A 22777-nucleotide genomic window follows, 5' to 3' on the forward strand; every position below is an offset into this window, starting at 1 on the left:
TGCAATGTTTTCACCTCCCAGCGGGCTATAAGCCGAGCTATAACTTCATAGCACAGCATGTGAAAGACAACTCTAACCACAGATTTATCCCATTGATCATCCTAATTATGCCCCCAAAGCTGCTGCATTAACATCAATATCTGCATCAAACTCCAGGTGTTGCTACAAATTCTCAGACAACAGAGCAACGTCAGCATGTGAAGACAAAACTGCCCAGGCACATACCAAGGGAATGTTAATTTTTTTCCTTTCAAGATCTTGATCAGACAGAGAAATACATGGGTTTGATCCTGCATGCGAGGAGAGCCCCAGCTGACATGACATGCCACCCCACGCAAGAGCTGCTTACCCAGCCCAAGCACAACCCTCCGCAACTTCTTACGCTTCCTCATCAAGTGCAAAACGTGCTTTATGCGATAGTTCAAGAGAAACGTCAAAGGTGACGAGATGAGGAGCCCTCTCCACACACGGGTCATGGCAAGCATTTAGACAGCTAAGAGAGAATAAAGGGAAAAGATATTCTGCAAGTGTTTTATTGAAACACCTTAATGCTGTTGAAACACACAGATTGATCACTAGGTCATAGTGTTCACAGATTACCCCTGAAGCAGGGTAAGTACCTGATTTCAAGATGAAAAAGGACGACTGTAAGAAAAAGCTGGTGTCAAAGCTTGCTTTGAGAAGCTCGTTTCTTGCCTGCACAGCTACAAAAGCCCAAAGTAAGAGACAGGGGGGAATCAGAGCCTTTAACAAATATTAATTTCTCCAAGTGGTAAAATACATTTCTTTCCTAGAAGTTAAACAGATTTGATTCAGATCTCTCTTCCTATGTGACCCTTTGCATTGAAGAGTAACAGACTTGTCACTGCATCTACACAGCCCCCGGAAGGGCAGCCTTGCCGATGAAACGCGCCGCTGCCACTGAATATCGCCGCTGCCTTACCATCCTGTGGCGGTGTCGGGAAGGAATCAATTCTAGCCCACTGCTAAGCCCGTAAATCTCTTCTCGACTGAATTTTCTACTCCACACTCATGCAAACGACGCGGTAATTCACTCACCAGTAACGCTTCCTCGTCCACTGTAATCAAACACACGCACCGTAACCCATTTAATCACAGCGAGCAGGTCTTACTGGGCCTCAGATGAACAGGGGGAGCTACAGGCAAACGATTAGAAATAGCAGCTTTCTCTTTACTTACATATTCTCTTCAGTTTTGTTTACTTTTGGCTATTTCGTTACCAGTTAGAACATTACCAGGACAGTGATTTGAACTGTGACCACACTTCCTTCATAGGAAAGTAGTAACTTCTCACCGGCATCCGTCAAACCATTTTTAAACAGTCACAGATAGGAAAGACCTTGCGAACATGGCACCATTCTGCTAGTCAAACCACTACAAATCGTGACTGCGTCCACAGCAGCATGAACTGCTACAGAATCAGCTTGGGGGTTTTGTTTAGTACTATTCTTTCTTAGTTAAAGAAAGCTAAATTAAGCAACAGCTTTCTGACTTCAAAATAATTGTCTACATGGAACACGGAAAATTATGCTGATACCAATTAACATTAGCAGCATAGAAGATTACTGTACATTCCCTAGATAAATCATACAAAATACTGTTTGCATCCTCTAACTTCATGCTATACTTAACATTGTGCCTTAAATAGTATAGAATAATCTACAAAGAGAGCAATCAGTGATATGAGCTGTAATTTAAGGTAAACATGTTCTGTTCACAGACTTGCACCAAAAGACAAAAGAAACTCGCAGGAGTAAGGATCGCCTTGCAGCTCAAAAAAATCCATCACATTGGAAAGAAAAATTTCCAAATAAAATGTATAAGGCATTCTAATAAATGAACAAAGAGCCAGGAAGGACAAAGCTTCTAAATTATTAAAAATATGAATTGACTTAATTTTGTTCTTATGAAGACTAAAATATAGCGTTCGCTCAGTTTCATTGTCTGTGAGATCTCTCCTCAAATAAGAGGCTTTCCCTCATGGCTATATGATTCTCCACTTGTATTTTATGACAAAAAAGTTAATTTAAGAAATTATTTCTAGAAGAGTTCTCATGCCATCTTAGACCCCTTTTATCCACCTGGAACATTACCTTCCATATCCATACTTGTTTTCACCGAGGGACAAAAAGGGATATAAAAAGGATAGAGAAGTTAACCTGGCTCTTGGTTTTTGTATATAAATACAATCAATTAAATTATATTTAAGTTTTTATCTGCCAGCTCCTCCTCATAAAGCAACATGGTACTTCCATGTGAGCAATAGTTTCTGCTACTTTTACTGCTTTTTCCATATTAATATTTCATTATATTAAAAAAAAAAACAAAAACAAAGTCAGCAATAAAATAAAATGAGAGAGAAACTAGAGAGTCATTTCAGGCCTCATTTTCTATTCATGGTGTGTAGTTTAACAAATAACGTGCCTGTGTTTGATTTTATTATGTTACCGTGTGACCCGCAGAATCTCAGGGGACCAGCTAAGAGGGGAGAGATGAACATTATTCCATTAGTGAGAAAAATCAATAATAGTAGTTACCAGCTTTATGCAGTCTTTTGCAAAACTTCTATTCTTATAGAACATTCATTCATTCCGAACCTTTAAGGAGAAGAATGAACAAACATCCTTAGCTTTCCCAAGTCAAAAAAATGAAAAAGAAACCCTATGTTTCATTCAGAATCAAGGCCAAGAGTCTCACTGCTGTTATGCATAAATACATGAAAGGCAAATATAAATAGCATCTCTATTACAATACAGGGTTGCTCTTGTGGGTTGGCGGGTTTTTTCCCTGCTCCCTTTAAACAGTTCTTATCTATAAGTTCATACCTATTGTCAACAACATCCATGTTTTATGCTGTCTACAAATGCTAAACTCTGAAAACCTACACAAATGGAAACTAGAGACAACAAAAGTCATGAGCTCTGCCTGGAAAAGTAAGCTTTGCTCCCACTCCTGTTTTCTTAGATTCCTTTATTAATTTTGCTAGAAGAGAAACTGAGCCATAAAAGAGCATGATAGGAAAGCTAACAAAACCCAAAGAATGAAAATACGCTTAAAGGTCTAACCACCAACTTCTAACCAGTGGACAACTACTGCATGATAAACTGCACGTCCGGGCCTGAGCCTTGCAATGCCTCGGTTCTGCGTCACGAGCGCAAAACAAAGCCTGCTTTCTCTTGGTACGGCCATCTCCGCATAAAAGCATTTTCCAGTAATGCTTTAAACATGGGGGGAGGAGGTGTTGCTGAAGTCCATATGTTTGGGGGGGGGGGTAATCTATAAAATTATTCCTACCTTCAAGCATAACATTAAATAAATTCGCTTCATCTTGGTCCTAATCAGTTTGCAGGACAAAGCAGCGATGCTGCAAATAGGTCACACTTGCCCTTTCCCAAACCTGAAGACGTGGTGGTGCCTCTGCTCCGAAGGACCCTCTCTCAAGGCCCAACGCACCCGAGCTCGGCACGCGTAGCTCCGACTTAAACACGCCAATACCAGAAACAAGGAATTAAACCAACAGCCCACCTGAACATACAACTCGTATGCAAAAACCCTGCCCCGTTAGATTAAAAAGGAACATTTTCTATGCTACACTCTTCCCCCTGTTATGGCCGCGTCCAAGAGCAGGCCGTGAGCACTCACTGCCGCTGCTACGAGCAAGGTGATTTTTTTATTGCCGCCTGAAAAGACTCTTCCAGCCCTCAGAGCGGACGAGGCACGGCTTGCACTGCTGGAGGAGCCGCTGCGCCAAGCACGGCATACACTGCGTTGCCCCGACTTCCCACCTAAGGGTACCAGGACATCTGCGAAGTTAGCCAGGAACGGGAAAAATTCCCTCCCTGCCGTCACTTCTGAAAGGAGAGAAACTGAGTTTTTTCTAGCCTTTTTAGTTAAATGCTATAATTATAACCAAATTAGCATTTTGTATTATTGTTTGTATCACAGTTTGTAGCACTGGAGGCCCCAGTCACCAACCGGGAGCCCACTGTGCGAGATGGAGGCTAGCCTATTTCACAACATTTTGGGGAAACAATATAACACAAAAATGAAAGTGTGCGTCAGCCAGATGTAGACTGCAAAAGCAGCTCACAAATGACTAACAGCAATTTCTTCCATTTTTTAAAATAATTTTTCAAACGCGCACTGATAACATAATGTAGTTCAAGGAAGAAAGTGCAAATACTGCATCAGAGCAAAAATAACACAGGAACACGTTTCTCAGATGACGCGGAAGTGTTTGTAATAGTGAAGAACACCATCCTCCCCTTCGGAGGTGAGCTGCGAAGCGGAAGAACGCCGCAGTTTGGAGCAAGGGCCGCTGCGCCCCGTGCCCCGGGGGGAGCACTCGTCCGCGGGGCCGCCGCGTGCTCCCCCGGGTCCGGGTCCGGGTCCACCGGGACGCGGCTCCACCTGCTCTCACCCGCGACTGAACGTGCCCCAGGCGGCTCCGCACCAGGGCCCGACGGGCAAGTCGGCACTGCGGGATGCGGACCTTCGCCCCCATCCCTCCTCCCAAGATGCTTCTTCAGTAATGCTTTTGACACTATTTAGCGTCTGAATAGTCACCAAGTGTTTATAAGCACTGCAGAGAGAAGGGGGGGGAGAGGGAATAAAAACAAAAACCACAACTTTAAGATATCCACCAGTTTCAATAGAATTGAATGGAAAAGGAAAATAACTCTTTAAAAGTTGCCTAAAACTGAAATACGAGTCAGCAAAACCAAACAAAAAACACAACCAAGACATTCGGGGGGGGGGGGGGGGGGAAATCTTAACTTGCTTCCCTGCGACACTACAACAGCCCGAGGGAGAGGCTGGGAAGAACCGGAGACGGAGACTAAAATAAAACCCACAGCGCCAGCAGAGCTGCCAGCAGCGCTGGCTCAGTCTCCGCGTCCGCGTTTAGAAATGCTGTTGGATTTATCTGGTGTGAAAGGGCAATTCTCAAAAGTGCGTTTTATGGAAGAAACACTCCCGATAGCAAGATAGCATGAGGAGAGAGGAGGAACGAAGCGGAGAAGCCACCAGCCGGAATCCCGGCAATCTCTGGCTAAACCTTCTGGGATCGGCAGGTCGGCTGCGGAAGCACTTTCTTCCATAAACAGTGGCGGAAAATAAACAATTCTGCTTCTCCTTAGGCTGTACAGCAAGGAGCGTCTTTCACCTCCGCTTTAACAGCGCGGCACAGCCGACGAAGACGTGCTCGCTCCGGCACTGCCACCCGGCTGGCTTTGCGAAAGGACCCGGGTGTCACTTAGCCCTTTCCAAAAGGGGCAGGGGGCGGATACAGCCCGGACCCGGCTCGCTCCCCAGAGCGGGCGCTGCCGGCCCCTTTCCACAGGGGAAGTGGCAGGGAAAGGCATTACCCACTGTAATTAAAGGCATTAGAATCTGGTGCCTATTAATTATTCACAATAGCCATCCGATTACAGAGCAAACAAAAAATATCGTATAACAAATTGAAAGGAAAATATTACATGATGTTGAAAAGCTTTGCCTTTTCACCAAGTCATCAAGAATTATATGTAAAACTCATCTGGATTGTCCACACTTCAAAATATTTACACAGCTTGCCTGTAAGAATTTCAAATTAAGCACGAGTTCTCAAATCCATTATTCTCTTTTGAAAAAAAAGTTGCCAGAACTTAATCAGTTCATTGCTGCATGGATCTTCCTATATGATGACTTTTTTCTCTGACTATGCAAGGTAAATAATACTGGCTATGTACTAATGATAAGCAATATTTTTTAAATAAAATTCTTACTTGAATGCTCAAAGCATACATGTTTTGCTTTAAGAAGCCAGCTTCAGATAGAAAACGTTTCTTCACAAATCACTCTTCCAAATGTTTTTAAAAAAGAGCCAACTGCATGAAAGTCCTTTTTTGGGCCCTTGCTTGAGTTACATGATAATAAAAATGCACATATACACAGTGAATTATGTCCTGTTACCAACTGCATTCAGATGTATTAGCAATGTAAGCTTTTTTAAATCCATCTCTTCTTCTAATCTCATCTTCAGAGGAGGGTACCATGCTGAGAAGCAATGTTGTCCATCAGACAAACAGTAAGCATTTTAAGCTCACAGTGTTGAGCAAAGACTGTCAGCTCCCTTTTTTGCCATAAAAAATAAATCCCTTCTGCAAAAGCTACGCGAATAAATGCCTCTCCTGGTTTTAGTAGCCTTGCCCATTGCTTTGCAATATTGATTACTTCTACCGGGGTGCAATCAAAAGCCCATTGGCATGAATTAGGGATGACAGCAATGGTCTCCTGAGCTGTGCAAAATGCCTGACTGCTCTAGTTCCACTAAACTCAATAAATAAAAAAAAAGATTGTATCACTGACTGAAGGGACTTGGTAATTAAATGGCTAACCTGAATAGGTTTGGGGGCATCTTAAGAAAAGGAGAACAGCAGAAGGTCTAGGTCAGCTGTCTCTGACAATGACCATTTCCAGAAACTTTGGGAAAAATCTGAGAACAGGACAACAATAAAGCAATACTTATAAGCACACTCTCACCAATATTCATCCCAAAGACTTCTTAAACTAGGGACAATATCATTACTTCTTGTCTACTTTTCCTGCATATTACCATACAGTATTACAATATATTTGTAAACCAAAGCCTCTCTGACTGTGGTGTGTTACTTGACAAGTTAGCATATTGCAAATCTGATCACAAATCCTGCATTTGACAGTCTTGAGTCATGAATAGATAACATTTAAGAAATGAATCACCTTTCTCGTTCCTTTCCACTTTAAGGCTTAAAAACTAAAACTGTGCTCTCCAGTCTTGAGAGGCTATGGAACACGCAGAAGCCATCTCCCGTTACACTTGCCTGCGTTACAGTGAGGCTATAAACAAAGCCCAGAAGACTTCAGTCCACCTACACTGTCTTTCTGGGTGAGCAGTAGACAAAAAGAGGCTGCAAAGTTCTCTCGATTGTGCAGAAGGCAGGTTATTTTTCAAAACTGAAGACAGAAACCTAACCTTGTAATTTGACAGGGAAGAGAAACATTAACCAGGGAAAGGGGAAAAAGTCAATTATAATTTTTAATTAGCTTTTGTAGGTTTTGAGTGAATGTTGGTACTCATGTTGGAATAGCAATCAATACTGCATTCTAATGTTTTGTTATACAAATAAAGCACTTATTCAGCAGTACTATTCCATCCACACAAAAGTTAATATTCTTCACAAAAGTTTGAAGATGCATCTAATTGTCCTTATAAAGGAGAAGAAAACAAATAGCTAAAAAACACTTAATAAAACTGAAGCTAGCTCTACAAAGGTACCTAACTATATTCAGGCAGAGTTCCCACAGTTTGAGACAGGCACCTGATACCTAGGTGCTTTTGAGACACCAAGCCCCAATTCACAAAGGACAGAGTTTGTTTCAGAATTACAGCAGAAAAAGTGAACTCAGCATATGTGAAATGAGTCTTAGTACAGTAAGAAGAAAGCCAATATCTCCACTTAAAAAAAGGCTATTTACTGATACAAATTGAAGTCCAGTCTGAATACAGAGGAAGAACGGACAGATCTCATCTAATTCCTACCATAAATTCTAGGAAGACATGATGGGCCATGAGCTTTTAGCCATTTCATACTTGTGTAAGAAAAAAAGAAAACAGTTGCTTAAGCTGCCAGCTCTAATGTTCATAGGCACTCATGGGAGTATTTCAGATAGAGGCAAATGTACATGTACAAAGCCAAATTTTACCTCTGCATGTGATTTCCACCAATATTTGAAAATATCACATATGCAGGTGCATGGTAAACATTCTGTACATGGCAATTCACAAGCAACACTAAGTTGATTCTAAGATATTACAGTTAATCTTAGAGATGTGTGTGATAATACCTTATTTCATTGAAAAGCATTTTTTAATACCGTGAACTTCAACTGAACAGTAGAGAAATAATGGAAGACATTCATCTCCAGTGGCAGTCAGATGTTTCACTGGTCACAGCTGAACTTTATCATACGCATACTCATACATACACCATTGCAAACACTGGTTTAAACCTTTCCCATTGTTTCTGCAAGCAAAGGAGCCCGATCCCACAAATACAGGACGGGGGAGTGAGAGAGCAGAGCAGAGCAGAGCCCGCGAGCAGGTACGACCAGAAGGCAAGCACGGCTTGCAGGACCTGCAAGGGTGAAGAAACTGTCTCCTCTCCTGAAGGCCACTTCTCCATGCTTGTAGCACACCCCCCTCCCACTCCCACTCCAAATTAAAGAGTTCTTGAGGTTCTCATGTGATCTTCAAAGTTACCTAATTAGGGAAAAGGTTTTGTGCCCAAGTTGATTATTAATCCCCAAGTTTCTGCTACAAGATTATGGCAGTGAAAGAGCCCCGTTCATCTTACACAGTATTACAGTTCTGGTTGGCTGGATTTTTAAACATGCCACCTAACATATTCCTGTTTTAGGCTGTGAAAGCGTAGAATATAATGTTTCTGCAAAGGCTATGCAACGTAGCCAACAGATGCACACAAAATTTCTATATTTACTGACAACCTAAACCTGCGTACACAGACTTGCAGACGTCTGTGCGTAGGGCCCGATTCAGCTCTCCTCTGGTAGCAAGATCCACCGATTGCAACGGGAGCTGTGTACCATTGACGTAAGCGTACCATTTCAATACTTTCCCTTTGCGGGGGAGGGATAACAAACTGTTTTGCCTATCTGATGTGAAATAAATACTACGTTGAAACTTCCCTGAAGCAAAAGCATCTTCAGTTAAATCATTGCAGTGAAAAGAGCAGCAAATTTTCAGGGTCACATTCTTCCCAGAAGCCCCCTGAATACATAAGCTGACAAGGACATCTCCACTCCTTTTCTGTAACTCAGCGATCATGTTCACTCTCCATCAAACTCATCTTTAAGATAAAATACTGGTGTGAGCACACGACCCTGGAGCACACGTGGAATTTGAGCAACCAATTCTATAGGGGAACTCCTGCTACCCTCTCCAGGTGGATCTGATGGAGGTTTTGAGACCTGCATCTTTAAGGACATACAAACCGCCTTCCAGTTAGCGGACTGAAACCACCTTTGAGATTTTGCTAAGTGCACTCTAAAGTTTGAAACAAAGCGTTACACATCTGACATGACAGAAGGTCATATAAAGCTGGTAGAAATTAGCTGCATCAACTTTTCCATCATAACATATTTCAGATCATATTCCTGCAGCAAAAAGCACTGCAAGCTAGAAGCAAAGCCTACCTTGTCGAATGACACAACCCCAAAATGCTTAACATACTTAATATGCAACATTAACTTAAATACATTTGAAAAAGTGAAAAGATGCAGGTTCTGTTATTTAATTTGCTTGCTGCTTCCCACATCTCACACATCACAAGATACTGAATTTTAATGGACTCACTAAATAGAATAATATGCACCAAGAAAATACTGCACAGTTTGCAAAGTTCGTCCCAAAAGATAATTTTGCATTTAGATCTGTATGATTTGACATGTAATTTGTAACAACAGACATGAACCCAGCTAAAGCGTTACAGGCCAATGAGCAAGAACTTTTTCCATCTGTAACTGCAAGGCCCTTCTGCTCAAAGTTGCACAGCCATTGGGGATGTACAAGGTCACTATGACACCTCTTAGGAACGGGTGCAGAGAGGGAAGTACAAGTAGGCTATGACACCCTGCATGCTCCTATCCTCTTCCCCCCCGCGAGGTGAAACTTCTGGCACAGATTAGTGCAACTTGGTGACAATGCAAAAAACCTCACAACACAAGTAGTCGTCCCCTGTTGCTGTTCTGCTGCAGGGTCCTACTGCGTATTTCCTTGTTGCCTCCCCTCCCCATCACCAAATTTCTCCTACTGTGTAGGTAACAATAGGTGAGAAAAGAGTAAGTGTATATTATACAGATTAAAAGATACTGAAGTGCTCCCTTCACACAGATTATAGCCAATTTCTCCAGGTCCCATTCGATTCAGTTACCCAGCATATTTGGCCTTCAGTTTCCCCAGTTGCTCGCCACAGTCATTATACTCATTGCAGCAGAAAAGTTAAAAGGTCAGAAGTGTACTGTGGGATGATTAGAATTTATATTAAGAGTAATTGCTTACAGGGAATACAAGTTAAAAAAAAAGTCTCTAATTTGGAGTCAGACTACAAGAGCTGAGTCAAACAAGATCTGGAAGAAGATAACCAACTAACACTTTGCAAGGAGAAAACAGGATGAAGAGTCATTTACAATAACGCTACCATCAGCACTACGGAGAAGGTATAAAATTTTCCTCCTGTATCCTAGTTCACCCCTCAGCTACTCTCAAATTTTCACTAAAAGCACTGGTTTGCAGAAATGTGTTGGTTTTATTGCCTTCCAGTGAAACAGAAGCAGGTCTACAACTGAATGCCTACGGCCCACCTTCTGTTCGCTTGTGCTAATTTATTTCACGTTTTGTGGCCCCACTGAGAACAAGAATTTGCAAAGCTGCCAGGCAAAGAGCCTGAAAGCTTCCAGGGTTTCTGAGTCTTCCTGTCAACCTAAGTCCCAACATTTTTTCTCTTTTCGAAATTACTTCAGAAGTTTTCTATATGTACAAAATGAGATGTCTTTGGAAAGGCCAAAGAAAGTGAGAGAGTTCCCCATATGGACTCTTCGTAGAGAGCATTTATATTGTTCCATTTCATCTGTTTTCAGAGAAGGTTAAGCTAAAGCACACATGGGTTTAGGTCTCACTGCATGTTCAAACTTGAGAGCTTGCAAGGAATAACTACTGCATTTTAAAGTTTATACGCTAGTAAAACCCACTGTAATTTTCATGGAATATATGCCCTCTGAGATGAGGGAACAAGAGAGCTCAGCTTTCAGTTAACAGAAAATAATGCTGGCATTGGGGAGGGAGAGGGGCAAAGCACGCCCCTGAAGTTATGATGCAATTGCCTTTCTCGGGAGCACGCCAAAGAAAAGGAGGTGACTAAAAGGCAGTTTTCAGTTGCACAGGCAATTCACTTCTTGGAGCTCTCCAGAACTTTTTGTCCTTGAGATTGCCCCTTGCTTACCTCCATCGCACCAGCTTCTCCTCACTAAATACTTGTGTGCATATTGCCTACCTGTTTCAACACCCCCACAAACTGTTGACGTGTCCTGCAGACACACACGAGCACCATGGCTTTCCGCTTGCCCATCCAGCCAGCAGGCATCTCGCATGCCAGTGAACATGCTCCCTGGCAGAAAGGGAAGGGGCCCTTGGGTCCCAGGAAGAGGTTCTCAAAAGAAGGGGCATTTGTAACCTTACGGAAACTGATTGTATAAAAAAAACATTTTGTTGCCATCTGTGTCCTAGCGAATCTCACACGCGACCTTCCAAGCAGACAAATTTAACCAGCCAGGCATACAACCACACGTGTTCAGGACAAGAGCTGCAACTGGGCAAGTGCAACCAGCGTCCTGAGGTGCTGCTCGCACTGCTTCAGGGAACACGCCGCTGCTGACTTAGCTCAACCGCACAGAAGAAATAAAGCGGGCCTTGACATCTTTTCAATCAAGTGCTTTAAGCAAAAGGTGACGTAATTGGGCTCTTAGCATTTTTCCCCAATACATACATACTGAAATAACTCCAGATCTGTCTGATTAGCAGTTCTGGGAAACTCAAAAATCACACAGAACCCTTTTCAGAAGCTTCTGACAAGTTTCAAAAAAAAAAAAAAATATATATATATATATATATGTATGTATATTTTGAATACAGATAAATATATCTATCTGTATTCAAAATATACATACATACATATATATCTGTATTCAGTCATAACCTTAATATAGACCCCCAGTTTCAGGTGGTTTCAAACGGTATTGCTGAGTTATGCCACCTGGAATTTTATCCCCTCAGTTTAAAGGTATACTTTTCCTGATTATTAATGAGGACATTGAACCCCTCAACCTCCTTACTTAAGAGGCTTCAAGTATTGAAACTTAAAAGAATTTTCAAACATTTGTAATTAAGCTAAAAATAAGTTAAACTTGCAAATTGTGAATTATTTTGAAGTGACTATTATTAATCCTTCACTGACACACTTAATCCTGCAAGAACTTCCTATATCAAAACCACACAGGTTAAGTTTAAATTCTAACAGAAGAGATTCAAATTGCACAAAATACCTCTTATTATTAGAACGAGTCAAATAGCCAACTAATAAATTGACACTTTTTGAGGCTGTGCTGTTTCTAGCAAAAATATTCACTTAGTTATTTTTGCTTATCTTCAGCAGTGGCTCCAGTACTTTGATTTGTGAACCTCTACTAATTTAGAAGTGGACAGCTGAATGGTAATATAAGCCTACTGAAAATAGAATTGTTTTTCTCAATTGCTTTTTGCAGTCTTTAGAATGATCCACAAACCCTACAAAGCCAAAGACTATGATTAAAGACTATGGGTGCAGAGGGGAGGAAAAAAAAAGTCAGAATTGCCCAAGAAAAGCCTTGAACGATTATCCTGCAAATTATTTAGTCTCAAGATCAATTTGTCTCATCCTGTGCCTTTAACTTCAGCAAAACAGTGAAGTGATTGCACACATCTACACTGTTTACACTGTTTTCAGGGAAGAGAGAAATGGAGGAGAACTACAGTATCTAATGCTTTTTCCATTCGTGACACCAAATCTACAGCACATGAATCCATTTTAGTAGGATTTATAGATCACTGTGATAATGCAGACTTTCTGAAACAGCTTAGTATAAATCACACTAGTTTAAATGCCTCTAAGTTTTTGTTCTCAATCTGAGAGTTTCAAGTTCTGTTAACCAAGATCTTAAAAGTTCGTTTCGTTCTTCCCAAGACTGACAACAATGGCAAATACCATCTGTTCAGCTTCAGTTCAGGGACCTTTAAAGGAGCTCTCAAAAAGAAAAGAGAAAAACCCCCTTCAAACAACATTGCCAAGGAGTTACCTTCGAAATATTATTGCCAGTTCACTCTGTCACACATTTACCTCTGCAAGCAGCCTCTGCAAAACTAACTCCCGAAGAGACTGTAGAAACCAGCATGCCCATCGCACAAGACCAGGAGGGAGAGCTGGCAGAATATTTTAACTTTGCTTCCTCTACACGTGTTGAAACCTCCATTTGTAACCAAGATGCTCAACACAAATAAATACAGCTACTTTGCAGTCCAGTATAAGACAAGGTAGAGTGATGTTTTCCAGCTGATTCCGAGCAGATTTTGATTGCACTTTAACCAATCAGCTGTGGAAAAAAATTACAAAAAAGTTCATTTTATTTGGTTTTGTAAGTCTTTGTGATATGGTTGGGCTACCTCTTCACCTCTCCCTGAACAACTAGGTTTATTTCTTATTTATTTTTTAATTTCATAGTCTCTTCATTTCAGAAGCTGGGGCTTTGAGGAGAAAAAGAGATACCATAAGAGTCAGAGTAAAAGTGGTACATGAGTCATTAAATCCTTGTAAGCTGGTATTAAAGATGTGAACAGCATATTAGGATTCATCATGTGTGTATATATACACACACACAAATATAGATACATATACACACACACCCACACTATGTATAAGCACGTGTGTGTATCAGACAGACCAAGAGCCTACTAAAGTCAGAAAATAAGAAGCAATATATCCGTCCCAAAATAGTAGCCTCTGATCTCCGATTTATTTTACTTACCCTAATCTGTGAGCAAATGAGTGATGGGTGAGCAAATGCTGGCAAAAGAACTCCACAATCTTAATATTTACAATTTTCATACGTTTTCTTCTAATGAAATAAAGGTTTTCCCCTTCATTTTAATTGTCCTAAGATGCTTAAACAAAAAAAAGTCATTCTTTATAATCATTATTAGAAAAATACACACAAATACTATCCATAGTTGGGACACTCCACTTCAAGTGAGTAGTCCCATTAAAAACAGCAACAAAAATATCAATTTGACAAAGTGAATACAACTGAGAGCTTGTGCAACTGCCACATTGCTTGTCATTACTGTTCTCACACTATTTAATTAGTAACAGATCAGAATGATGTGGATGGGATGGAAGATGGTCAATGAGGAGACGGGGGAAAAAAACAGTCGTGGTTCTTAGCTATATTAACTTCCCAAATACCTGTAACGAAGACCATACTTAAATCCCTGGGATAACCATCTTGGTCAACACTTCATTTAATAGTTTTAAGTTTGATGAAAAGCACTTAGAAAAGAATAAAACTAAAACACGAATTGCTCTATTGCCTCAAGGCAAGCAGTTCCAGCCCAGAAAGCCAGGGAGGAGGGGAACGGACTGCACGGCACAGCCCTCCTGGTGGAGGAAGGGCACCGATTAGTGGGAGACCATTAAAAGCTTTGCGTGTTTTAGTGTAAATGTAAACAGTTCTTGCAAAGGATGAAACCCTGATTCCAGAGATACAACTGCAAATCTCGCGTTGATTTAACTGGGGTCACAATTTCACCTATAATGACCAGACATCTAAACAGCAGCATTAACTGCTATGGATCTGCGAGCTCGCGCAGGACCTTCCTTTACAATCACCGCAGAGAGAAGTCACATTAAAATGAATTGGAATTCAGCACATACCTTCTTACATCCAATTCCTAAAAGTGTTTTTAGATAATAGGCCGAATCCTGCTTCATAGTCCAATAACCTTAATTGAAAGACCGGTTAACTTACACTCCACCTGAATGACCCTGAGGGTATATTCAGTCCCACAAGGGGCAAGAAAACCGAACCAATTTTATAATCGGGTTTATCACTGACAAGCTTGAACATCTCATATAGAGCTTAACTACACAGAAAAGTTAAATGCAGAAATATTTCCCCATCAAAAGAGGGAACTAGAAGTTTATTATGCAAACCATAGCATCTTCTTAGAAGACTTTAAGAATCATGCATCTCTCACATTAAGCATGACATTTAGTCAGTGAGGGGATAGGGGCTGGGTTTTGGGAGTCTAAATCCTACTTACATTCAATATGCTTTAAACATCAGACTTCTTTTACTTTTTTTTTTTTTTTTTTAAGATGTCAGCTTTTAAGAATTACAAGTGTCAAATTAACAGATTTGGATGCACTTATCTATATTTTTTCCTATCTGGAGTATTTATGCTGATCTTATCAAGAAGTTGCTTATAGTTTTGATACTATATATAATGCATAGTGTTAAAATAACTTTTAATAACTCACTCCGTCATCTGACAGTTATAAGCAGTCACCATATAAATTTTTATTGGAATACATACAGCAAAAAACAGAGTCATTTAGGGCAAACTCTTCAAGAGTAGACTTGAGAAATCTATACCTCAATGCTTTAAATACTTAAATCCCTTTCATTAATCTAGTGTACGCAGTAAATGCCCAGTTCAAAAGAAAACTCAAACCAAGCCTTACAGGCTCCCTGTAGATGTTTGCATGAAGCCCCACAGTGCATGTGTGCAGTTCTCTCCAACTGGGTATAGCTGTTAGCATGCTTAAGTACTCTGATTAACATAAAACCAAAAACAAAACGCAAGTTCTCACTCACTACGGTTTCAGAGACATTCAGAAGAAGCCAAGTTACATGAGCAGAATTTACCAAGACGTAAGCAGCCTGGAAGCGAAGGCTCACAGCTGCCTACTCTCTACAGCAGGGTTTACTCCAAATACATAACTGTGCCAAAGCACACCTGGCGAGTCTCCGCTTCCCAGGCAAGTATTTCAGCACACTCCAGTCTCGCCCTGCCATCTCACTGGAGATGTGGAATGCAAAAAGAATTCACATTTATATCATTTCTTATACCCCACAGGTGTTAAGTCTGTAAACACATGTGTATATAACATTAAACCCATTTAAAATATAGAGCACATGTATATGCATGCTTTTATATATATATATATATACACGTAAATATATACATACACACACATATATTTTGAGTACTATACAAATTATCCACCAGGCATCCCGTTATGCTGTTCTGCAGAAAGTAACATGGAGTACAGGGAGGTGTATGTTGCTACCAAAAGTGCTTTATATATTACATCATATAAGTGACAGACAAGTAACCCTGCTTCTTTGCACAGTGACAGGTTTAAAAACAACTCTTCAAATCAGGCCCCAAATGCCTCTTGCAAAATTCCTTCTGTCTTATTTTTACAAGCACCCTGTCTGAATCATGACAACTTTTTTTTATTTTTAAATAATCACAGCATACTGAAACCCACAGGAAAGAGACCAAGGGGATCCAACTGTAAACTTCAGAGAATAGTTTCTCTTTTTGACACAACTAATGGCTTTTTCAAGTCTAACATTGGTCTTCTTTCTCCCACCTCTAGTTCTTCATTACTTTTTTTTTCCTCCCTTTATTGGGCAGATGCTTTTCAAACCCTACGACAGGGTATGCCCGCTTTCCAATTCTGAAACTTGGCAGACTTGGATTTCAGATTTGCAGCCACCCTCCTCTCTACCTCAACTAAAATTATCAAAAGCACCTATATGGTGTTTACTATGGGCTTGTCAGTATGCTACTAAACACACATTTGTGAAAATAAAAAAACAAAAATAAAAATCTGCCAAGTCTCAAATTGGAGCTAGGATTTTTATTTTTTTTTAATTCAGCATAAGACCAATAACTTGATCACAACACTGCAATTTGTGTTCAGCAAGTAAGCTAGTTTTGTAAGCAGCACCCTCCACACCTACTGGGCTGTCTAGGTAAGACCACAGGCACCCTACAGCCGCCCAAGGGATAGCTGAACCTCGCATCCTCTCTTTGACCGTGTCCAAGAGCAAGCGCCTATGGAAAAGAAGAACGTACATGGTACCACGCCTGGGGAGCCTCCCAGCCTGTGCAACATGTTGCACAGGGCTACTTCAACAAAAGGTTGTGCCTTTATATTTTATAGGCACACCAGATTTTTTCTTTTCATAAATTCGCACAAGGATCTGTTGACTCCATCTGAAGGTTTAGCATCCACAACATCCTGCAGCTTCTCCCATGAAGGAAGGTTTGAGGATCAGCTGAACACAGCTGCTTCTTTGGCATCAGTGATGCAAGCAACCTGTATAATTGATTTAAACACTTACTACTAGATTTTGATTCAGTGCACTACTCGAGAAGACAGCAAAAGAGGAGATACTACTGCATGCAGTTGTCCAAAACCGTGCCTTCTGAGAAAAGCGCCTAGCAAAGGCATAGCTAGAAAAGCACATCAAGGAGTGTACCAATGTCCCCAAGAGATGCCAGCTAAAGCTCAAGAAGGGCTGCTAGGCTGTAGGCAGTGTCTGTAGAGAGACCAAGAAAGGGTAAAAGTCACCTGGAGAAGCCTCCTAGGTGGAAAGGGACCTCAGGAGTTCATTGCATCCATTCTGCTCCCCATCAATGGTGTGATCAACTGTATTTGCTCGTATTGTTCCAAACGGTTGTTAAAGATCTCCATTTAAAGGCTCTATAATATCACATCAGAAGTCTCTCCTGAAACCTAACCTGAATCTTTCTTGTTGCCCTTTACTTCTTGTCCTATCCACAACAAACATGGAGAACATGTTATTCTCCTCCCTTTTGCAGCAGCTTTTTACGTATCTGAAAATGGTTTGCATGTTCCTCAATTCTTTTTTTATTCAAACTACAACTCCTTCAGCACATCAGGTCCCGCTCTCCAGGTTTATCATTCCTGCTGTTCTCTGTTGGCACCATCTCCAGCTGGTCCAGACTCTACTTGAATCGCAACACCTAAAACCAAAGATTTTTCTCCCGCTGAAGTTTCAATAAAGAAAGTTATCTTCTAACCCTGTTACTGTTCTCTAGAGCATCCTGTTGAAACAGACTGTGACCTTTGGTTTTGTTTGAATGTTTGTTTTTTTTTATATTATTTTTGTTTAATAAATCAGACATTTGAGTGGCTGAGAAGTCACACCAAAGCACAATCAGTAGAAAACCCTAAGGTAGGTCAAAGATCACTTTGTGTATATACCCAACATAACCCAACAGCTGATCTTTTCAGACTGCTCTTGGACAATTTATACTGAAAGAGTCCCTTAGACCGGCTACGCTTAATTTATGGTCCTTTCACAGAGAAACACAAGCTGTAAGTATGACTCAAGCCAAACCTCGCTGCTATTGGGTTTAAAAATTTGTCTTTTGAAATTACTCATGTAACTTTAAACATTCTGAGTATTAGGAGTTGATTCTTTGCCATATTTGCAAAAAGAGGCCATGGACAACAGGGAGCTACATTTAACACTAGCAATTAGCTTGCTATAGAAACAATGCATTTTATCTTCCATTTTCCCATTATTTACACCACAGTAGGGAAGCCCTCTCTCCTAAATGAAGGGCTAACTACACCACTCAGACACCCTCTAGGTGTCAAGCAAACTATTTGACTTTTTCTAACACGGGAGAACAAAAGAAATGAAACAGAAACAAATCACTTCGGGGCAACTAAGTCAAAACGAGGACCAAGAGGCCAAGACCACGTGCCTAACAAAAGGAAGAAAGGAAATGTATTTGAAAGCTGGAATGAACCCTTTGAAATTACTTTCCCAAAGCATCCGCTCAATCTGACACAGGAAATCCAACACACAAAAAGTGAATGAGAAATTTGTGTGCTCTAATATTTCGATCAGATATTAAATAATATCTTCCTGAACCTTTAATCTCAAGAGCCCTAGGAATAACATCTGTTTCCTAACACATGCCAGGCTATAACTGCATGGAATTAGTAATTTGCACTCTGCTTTCTTTTAATGCCTAATGGATGCGCAGGAGTATTGGATCACCAATACATTCTTCCAGTTAAACAGTAAACAATCAAAACAAGGTGGCCATGTCTCTGACGAATACTAATCAGCTTTCATGCGCTTCTCCAAATCTTCAAAAGGAGAAGAAAGGAAAACTGAGGCCACTTTCAAATCTGCAGTTTGGCTATGAGAGGGTCTTTGGTTACAGACACTGCGTGAGGGCTGTCACTTAAAGACAAATAAGTGACCAAACTGTACCTCCAGACCGCTCTCAGGCCATCCACCCGCATTCAGCGGCAAAAGACAGAGCGCCTCCGAAGGTGCCCACAAGTGGCACGAACTTTGTGGATGACCGAAATACGCTTTGAAAGCTCTGAAGTTCTCCAGTTCCCAGCTTTGGTAGCCTTCTAAATAACACAATTAAAATTGGTAATGATATTAATATGGCTGGTAAATATATTCTAGCTTGGCAAAGACAACTTAAACAATATTGTCAGGCTTCTATACTGATATATCTAAATAATAAAGCAGTATCAAATACTCAGATTTTTGTCTTTTGAGACTTCTCAATCATTTCAAAATCTTGACACCCGGACTTCATAATCAAACAAATCTTTTATTCTGTGAAACAGGAGAGTCAGTTTTCATGAATCCCCTTTTTATCCAAAGCACTTTTTATAAAGTGAATATTCCTATTTATATTTATTGATAGGAAAATGGAAACATGAAATATTTACATGTCTTTGCCATGGTTTCATGGTGAGCTAGAAGCAGCACTACCAACAGAAAGCAAGGTTGCTCCATTCCCAGTCCTCTGACTAAACACTGAGCCAACATTATCTCTCAGGAATTTTGGATATGGAATAAAAAGAATGTTCTAACTTTTCCATAGATCTCCTTTGAACTGATATGGGGGGAGGGGGGGTATTTCATTATTATCTACCATAAATAAATTTCTAGGTAACCACAGCATTATATAGAAAACTAGTTCAGACATTAGCATCTGCCTAGCAAGTTCTCAAAGATTTTTCCTGGAGTTCTTCCCCTGGGCTTTAAGCTTTCTTTTAAGTAGAATAGGCTGCCTGTGTCTCTCTGGGTTAGTTGTTTTTCTGCTGCTGATAGTCACATCAGATGTATTCCCAAAAGACTTGCCAAGTGGGACTGAATTTTCCATCGATTTGGAAGTACTCTGGATAACTAAGACCTCAAGTTTTGCCTATGTAATTAACATATATGGGATCAAATATTCTCTTAGTTATTCAGATAGCTGAGATGTTTGCAGCTGTACCTAAAAATTAAGGTTAAAGTGATGTTCATGTTAATGATGAAGTTCAAAATAAAGTCAAAGTCTAAAGGCTCACTAGCTGGATCTCACAAGGGATTTTGGCTATGGCAACCTTTTTTAGGACTTAGTTTAAATGATTTATTATCTCATTCTAATATTTGCCTATTAAACTATTCAGCCTTATGCACAGATCTGGAGAGGCAGAAAGCAGAAGTGAAATGCTACAGGTGGTATTTCTCCCCGTTTGTGACCACACGGATCTACACATCCTGAACATGCTAAAAAAACCCTGCCCTTCAGTGCACTCTATTTTATATAACTAAAGACCACATGAGAGGCTGCCCACACAGTTTGCAGACAGAAAGACTGCAATTCCAGATAACCCAGAAAGGGCGTCTCTTTGCCTTGCTCAACAGTGCTGTCTGAAAATACTTTAAAGATGCTGTTTTTCAGTCAAAAGCAGCCATTTCACTGAAACGTAAGCTAGAGACTCCAGGGTCAACCCCCTGCTATAACACTAGCAAGAGCAAGAATTGAGTAGGAATGTTTAATAGGCAGGTTAAGTTTCCTAACTAACCACCTACTACCTATTCCCAAGTTCCCACTCGCATTTGTTTTTCCCATGGAAAATTTCAAAGTCTTGTTTTTTCATTCTTATGTGGAGTAAATGAACTTTGCAACCTGGAGATAGTTTTGTGAAAGAAACTGCTATTTTTCTAATGTGTCCAACTAGTGAATGAAGAGAACCAGCACAGCTGGTTTGGGTGATCTTTCTCCCCAAACTCAGAGACGTATGTCGCAGAGGGGGAGGTTGTTGGGCTTGGCTTTGCTTTTAAAATAAGAATTTAAGTACTGTGATAGCAGAGCAGGTGAGGCAGGCTAAGATTCAAAGCCATTTTCGGAGACTGCCCGTGCTGCCCCTACAGCAGGATGCCTCACGCAGGAGGCACGCGAGCCTGGCACGCACCACAGGGCATCCTGCGCCCGTCGTGGACTAGCGAGCGCACAGTTCCAAGCTAAAAACCAGCTTCACGGTTACAGTGCCGAGCTTCTCAATTGTGGGTATGTAAATGCCTTTGGAATTAAGTTTTCCTCGTTTAGAAAAAACAAAAACAACCCACATCTTCAGATAAGAGAGAAATCAGCACTATCTTATTTAAATAAAATGAATTTAAATAAAACCCTATTTCCTTTACTTAACCAATCAGATGGAAAAAAAAAAAAGAGTCCACAGAGACAAGTATATGATATTAATATGTTAATTCATTTATTAATCCTGCATTATAGTCATAGATTATATCCGATTTTAAAAACAAGAAAGGCATGCAAAGCAATAAGGAAAAACTTAGAGCACTTAAATACCCTTAAATACCTATTTTTAATCACTATATATTTTTAAGTTACTCTTACACAAAAATGCTCTTTGCAGCCCCCCAGTGGTCAAATGCGAAGCAGAACCCAACACAAAACCAGATCTGTTTGATAAACTACCCGCAACACTTAAAAAGAAGCCTCCTCTGAAACAAAATCGGGCACGTTGATCAGAAGAAGAGAGCCATCTAAAGCAGGGAATTATCTTAAAATACATGATAAGAAAATAAATAAGTAGAAAATAATTCCATCAAAATGCCTGTGATTTGTTACACAGCACAGCAAAATTGTTGTGAAAACACTTGATCCCACCAGGACCTAAAGATACACACCGGGCTATCAACAGAAGTAGCAATTCCTTTCCTACAGCTCCTTTCTGCTATTTATATAGGTTAATTTAAAAAAAAAGAAAAAAAGAAAAGAAAAGTTAAGGTAATGTTTGCCAGAAACAGTTTCCTCTTGAAGTTAGGACTCATCCAGGTTACATTTTTTCCCATTTTTAAACACAATCCCTTAAGTTTTCCCTCCAATCGACAAAGTACAGTAAGAAGTAAAGTCACCTATAAAAAAAAAAAGAAAAAGAAAAGAAAAAAAAGGGGAATTGCTTTTAAATTTTTTAAGGATCTGAAAGAGATCTAAATTGAAGCTAGAGCTCTCCAAGTTCTCGAAACTTAGAGCTAGAAAGTCAGAGCAGAGCCGCAAGAAAACGATGCCGAGAGGAGAATAAAACGCGAGGACAAAATAAAGCCGCCCGCGAGGACCAGCGCCCTGCCGAGCGGCGCCGCTGCCCGGGGCGCCCGGGCGGGCAGAGCGGCGCCGCGCCGGGGCTGCCGCTACCCAGCGGCTCACGCGGGAGCGGCGGGAGCAGCCCCCGCGCCGCCCGCCGGCGCCCGCCGCCCCGCTCCCGCTCCCGCTCCCGCTCCCGCTCTCGCTCCCGCCGCGCCGCGAGCCCGCGGTACCTGCCTTTGGCGGCGAGGCGGCTGCCCAGACCCAGACCCAGCCCCGGCCGCGGCCCCAGCAGCAGCCCCAGCAGCAGCAGCGCCGCCGCCGGCGCCCAGCAGCGCGGCCGCATCGCCGCCGCAGCCCCCTCGGCCGGTGTGTGCGCGCGGGCTGCCGCCGCCGCCGCCGCTCCCGCATCCACGCGCACTGCCGGCTCCCGCCGGCACCGCGCCGACGTCACGGCCAGGGGAGGCATGAATATTCATGAGCGGGGCGGGGGCGGGGGGCTCTGGGCCCTGCTGGCGGGGCAGCGCCAACGCCAACGCCAACGCCGCCGCCGCGCCCGGCCCCGCGGGGAGCGGCGGGGGGGCGGGGGCAGCACCTGCGCGCGGGGCGGGGCGGGGCGGGGCGGGGCGTGGTGCCCGCGCGCACCTGCCCCTGCGCGTGCTCGTGGCCGTGCGC

General features: G+C 41.6%; 1 protein-coding gene across 1 annotated transcript in view; it reads right to left on the reverse strand.

Moving 5' to 3' along the window:
* Window positions 1-22471, reverse strand: part of CLSTN2 (calsyntenin 2) — a 393600-nt gene extending 371129 nt beyond the window's left edge. Inside the window, exon 1 of the mRNA XM_067301933.1 lies at window positions 22340-22471. Coding sequence (XP_067158034.1) covers window positions 22340-22448 — 109 coding nt within the window. The 5' untranslated portion in view covers window positions 22449-22471. The remainder of the gene's footprint in view (window positions 1-22339) is intronic.
* Window positions 22472-22777: the final 306 nt, after the last annotated feature.

The sequence above is a fragment of the Apteryx mantelli genome, chromosome 9 (genome assembly GCF_036417845.1).
Source record: "Apteryx mantelli isolate bAptMan1 chromosome 9, bAptMan1.hap1, whole genome shotgun sequence".
NCBI classification, from domain to species: domain Eukaryota; kingdom Metazoa; phylum Chordata; class Aves; order Apterygiformes; family Apterygidae; genus Apteryx; species Apteryx mantelli.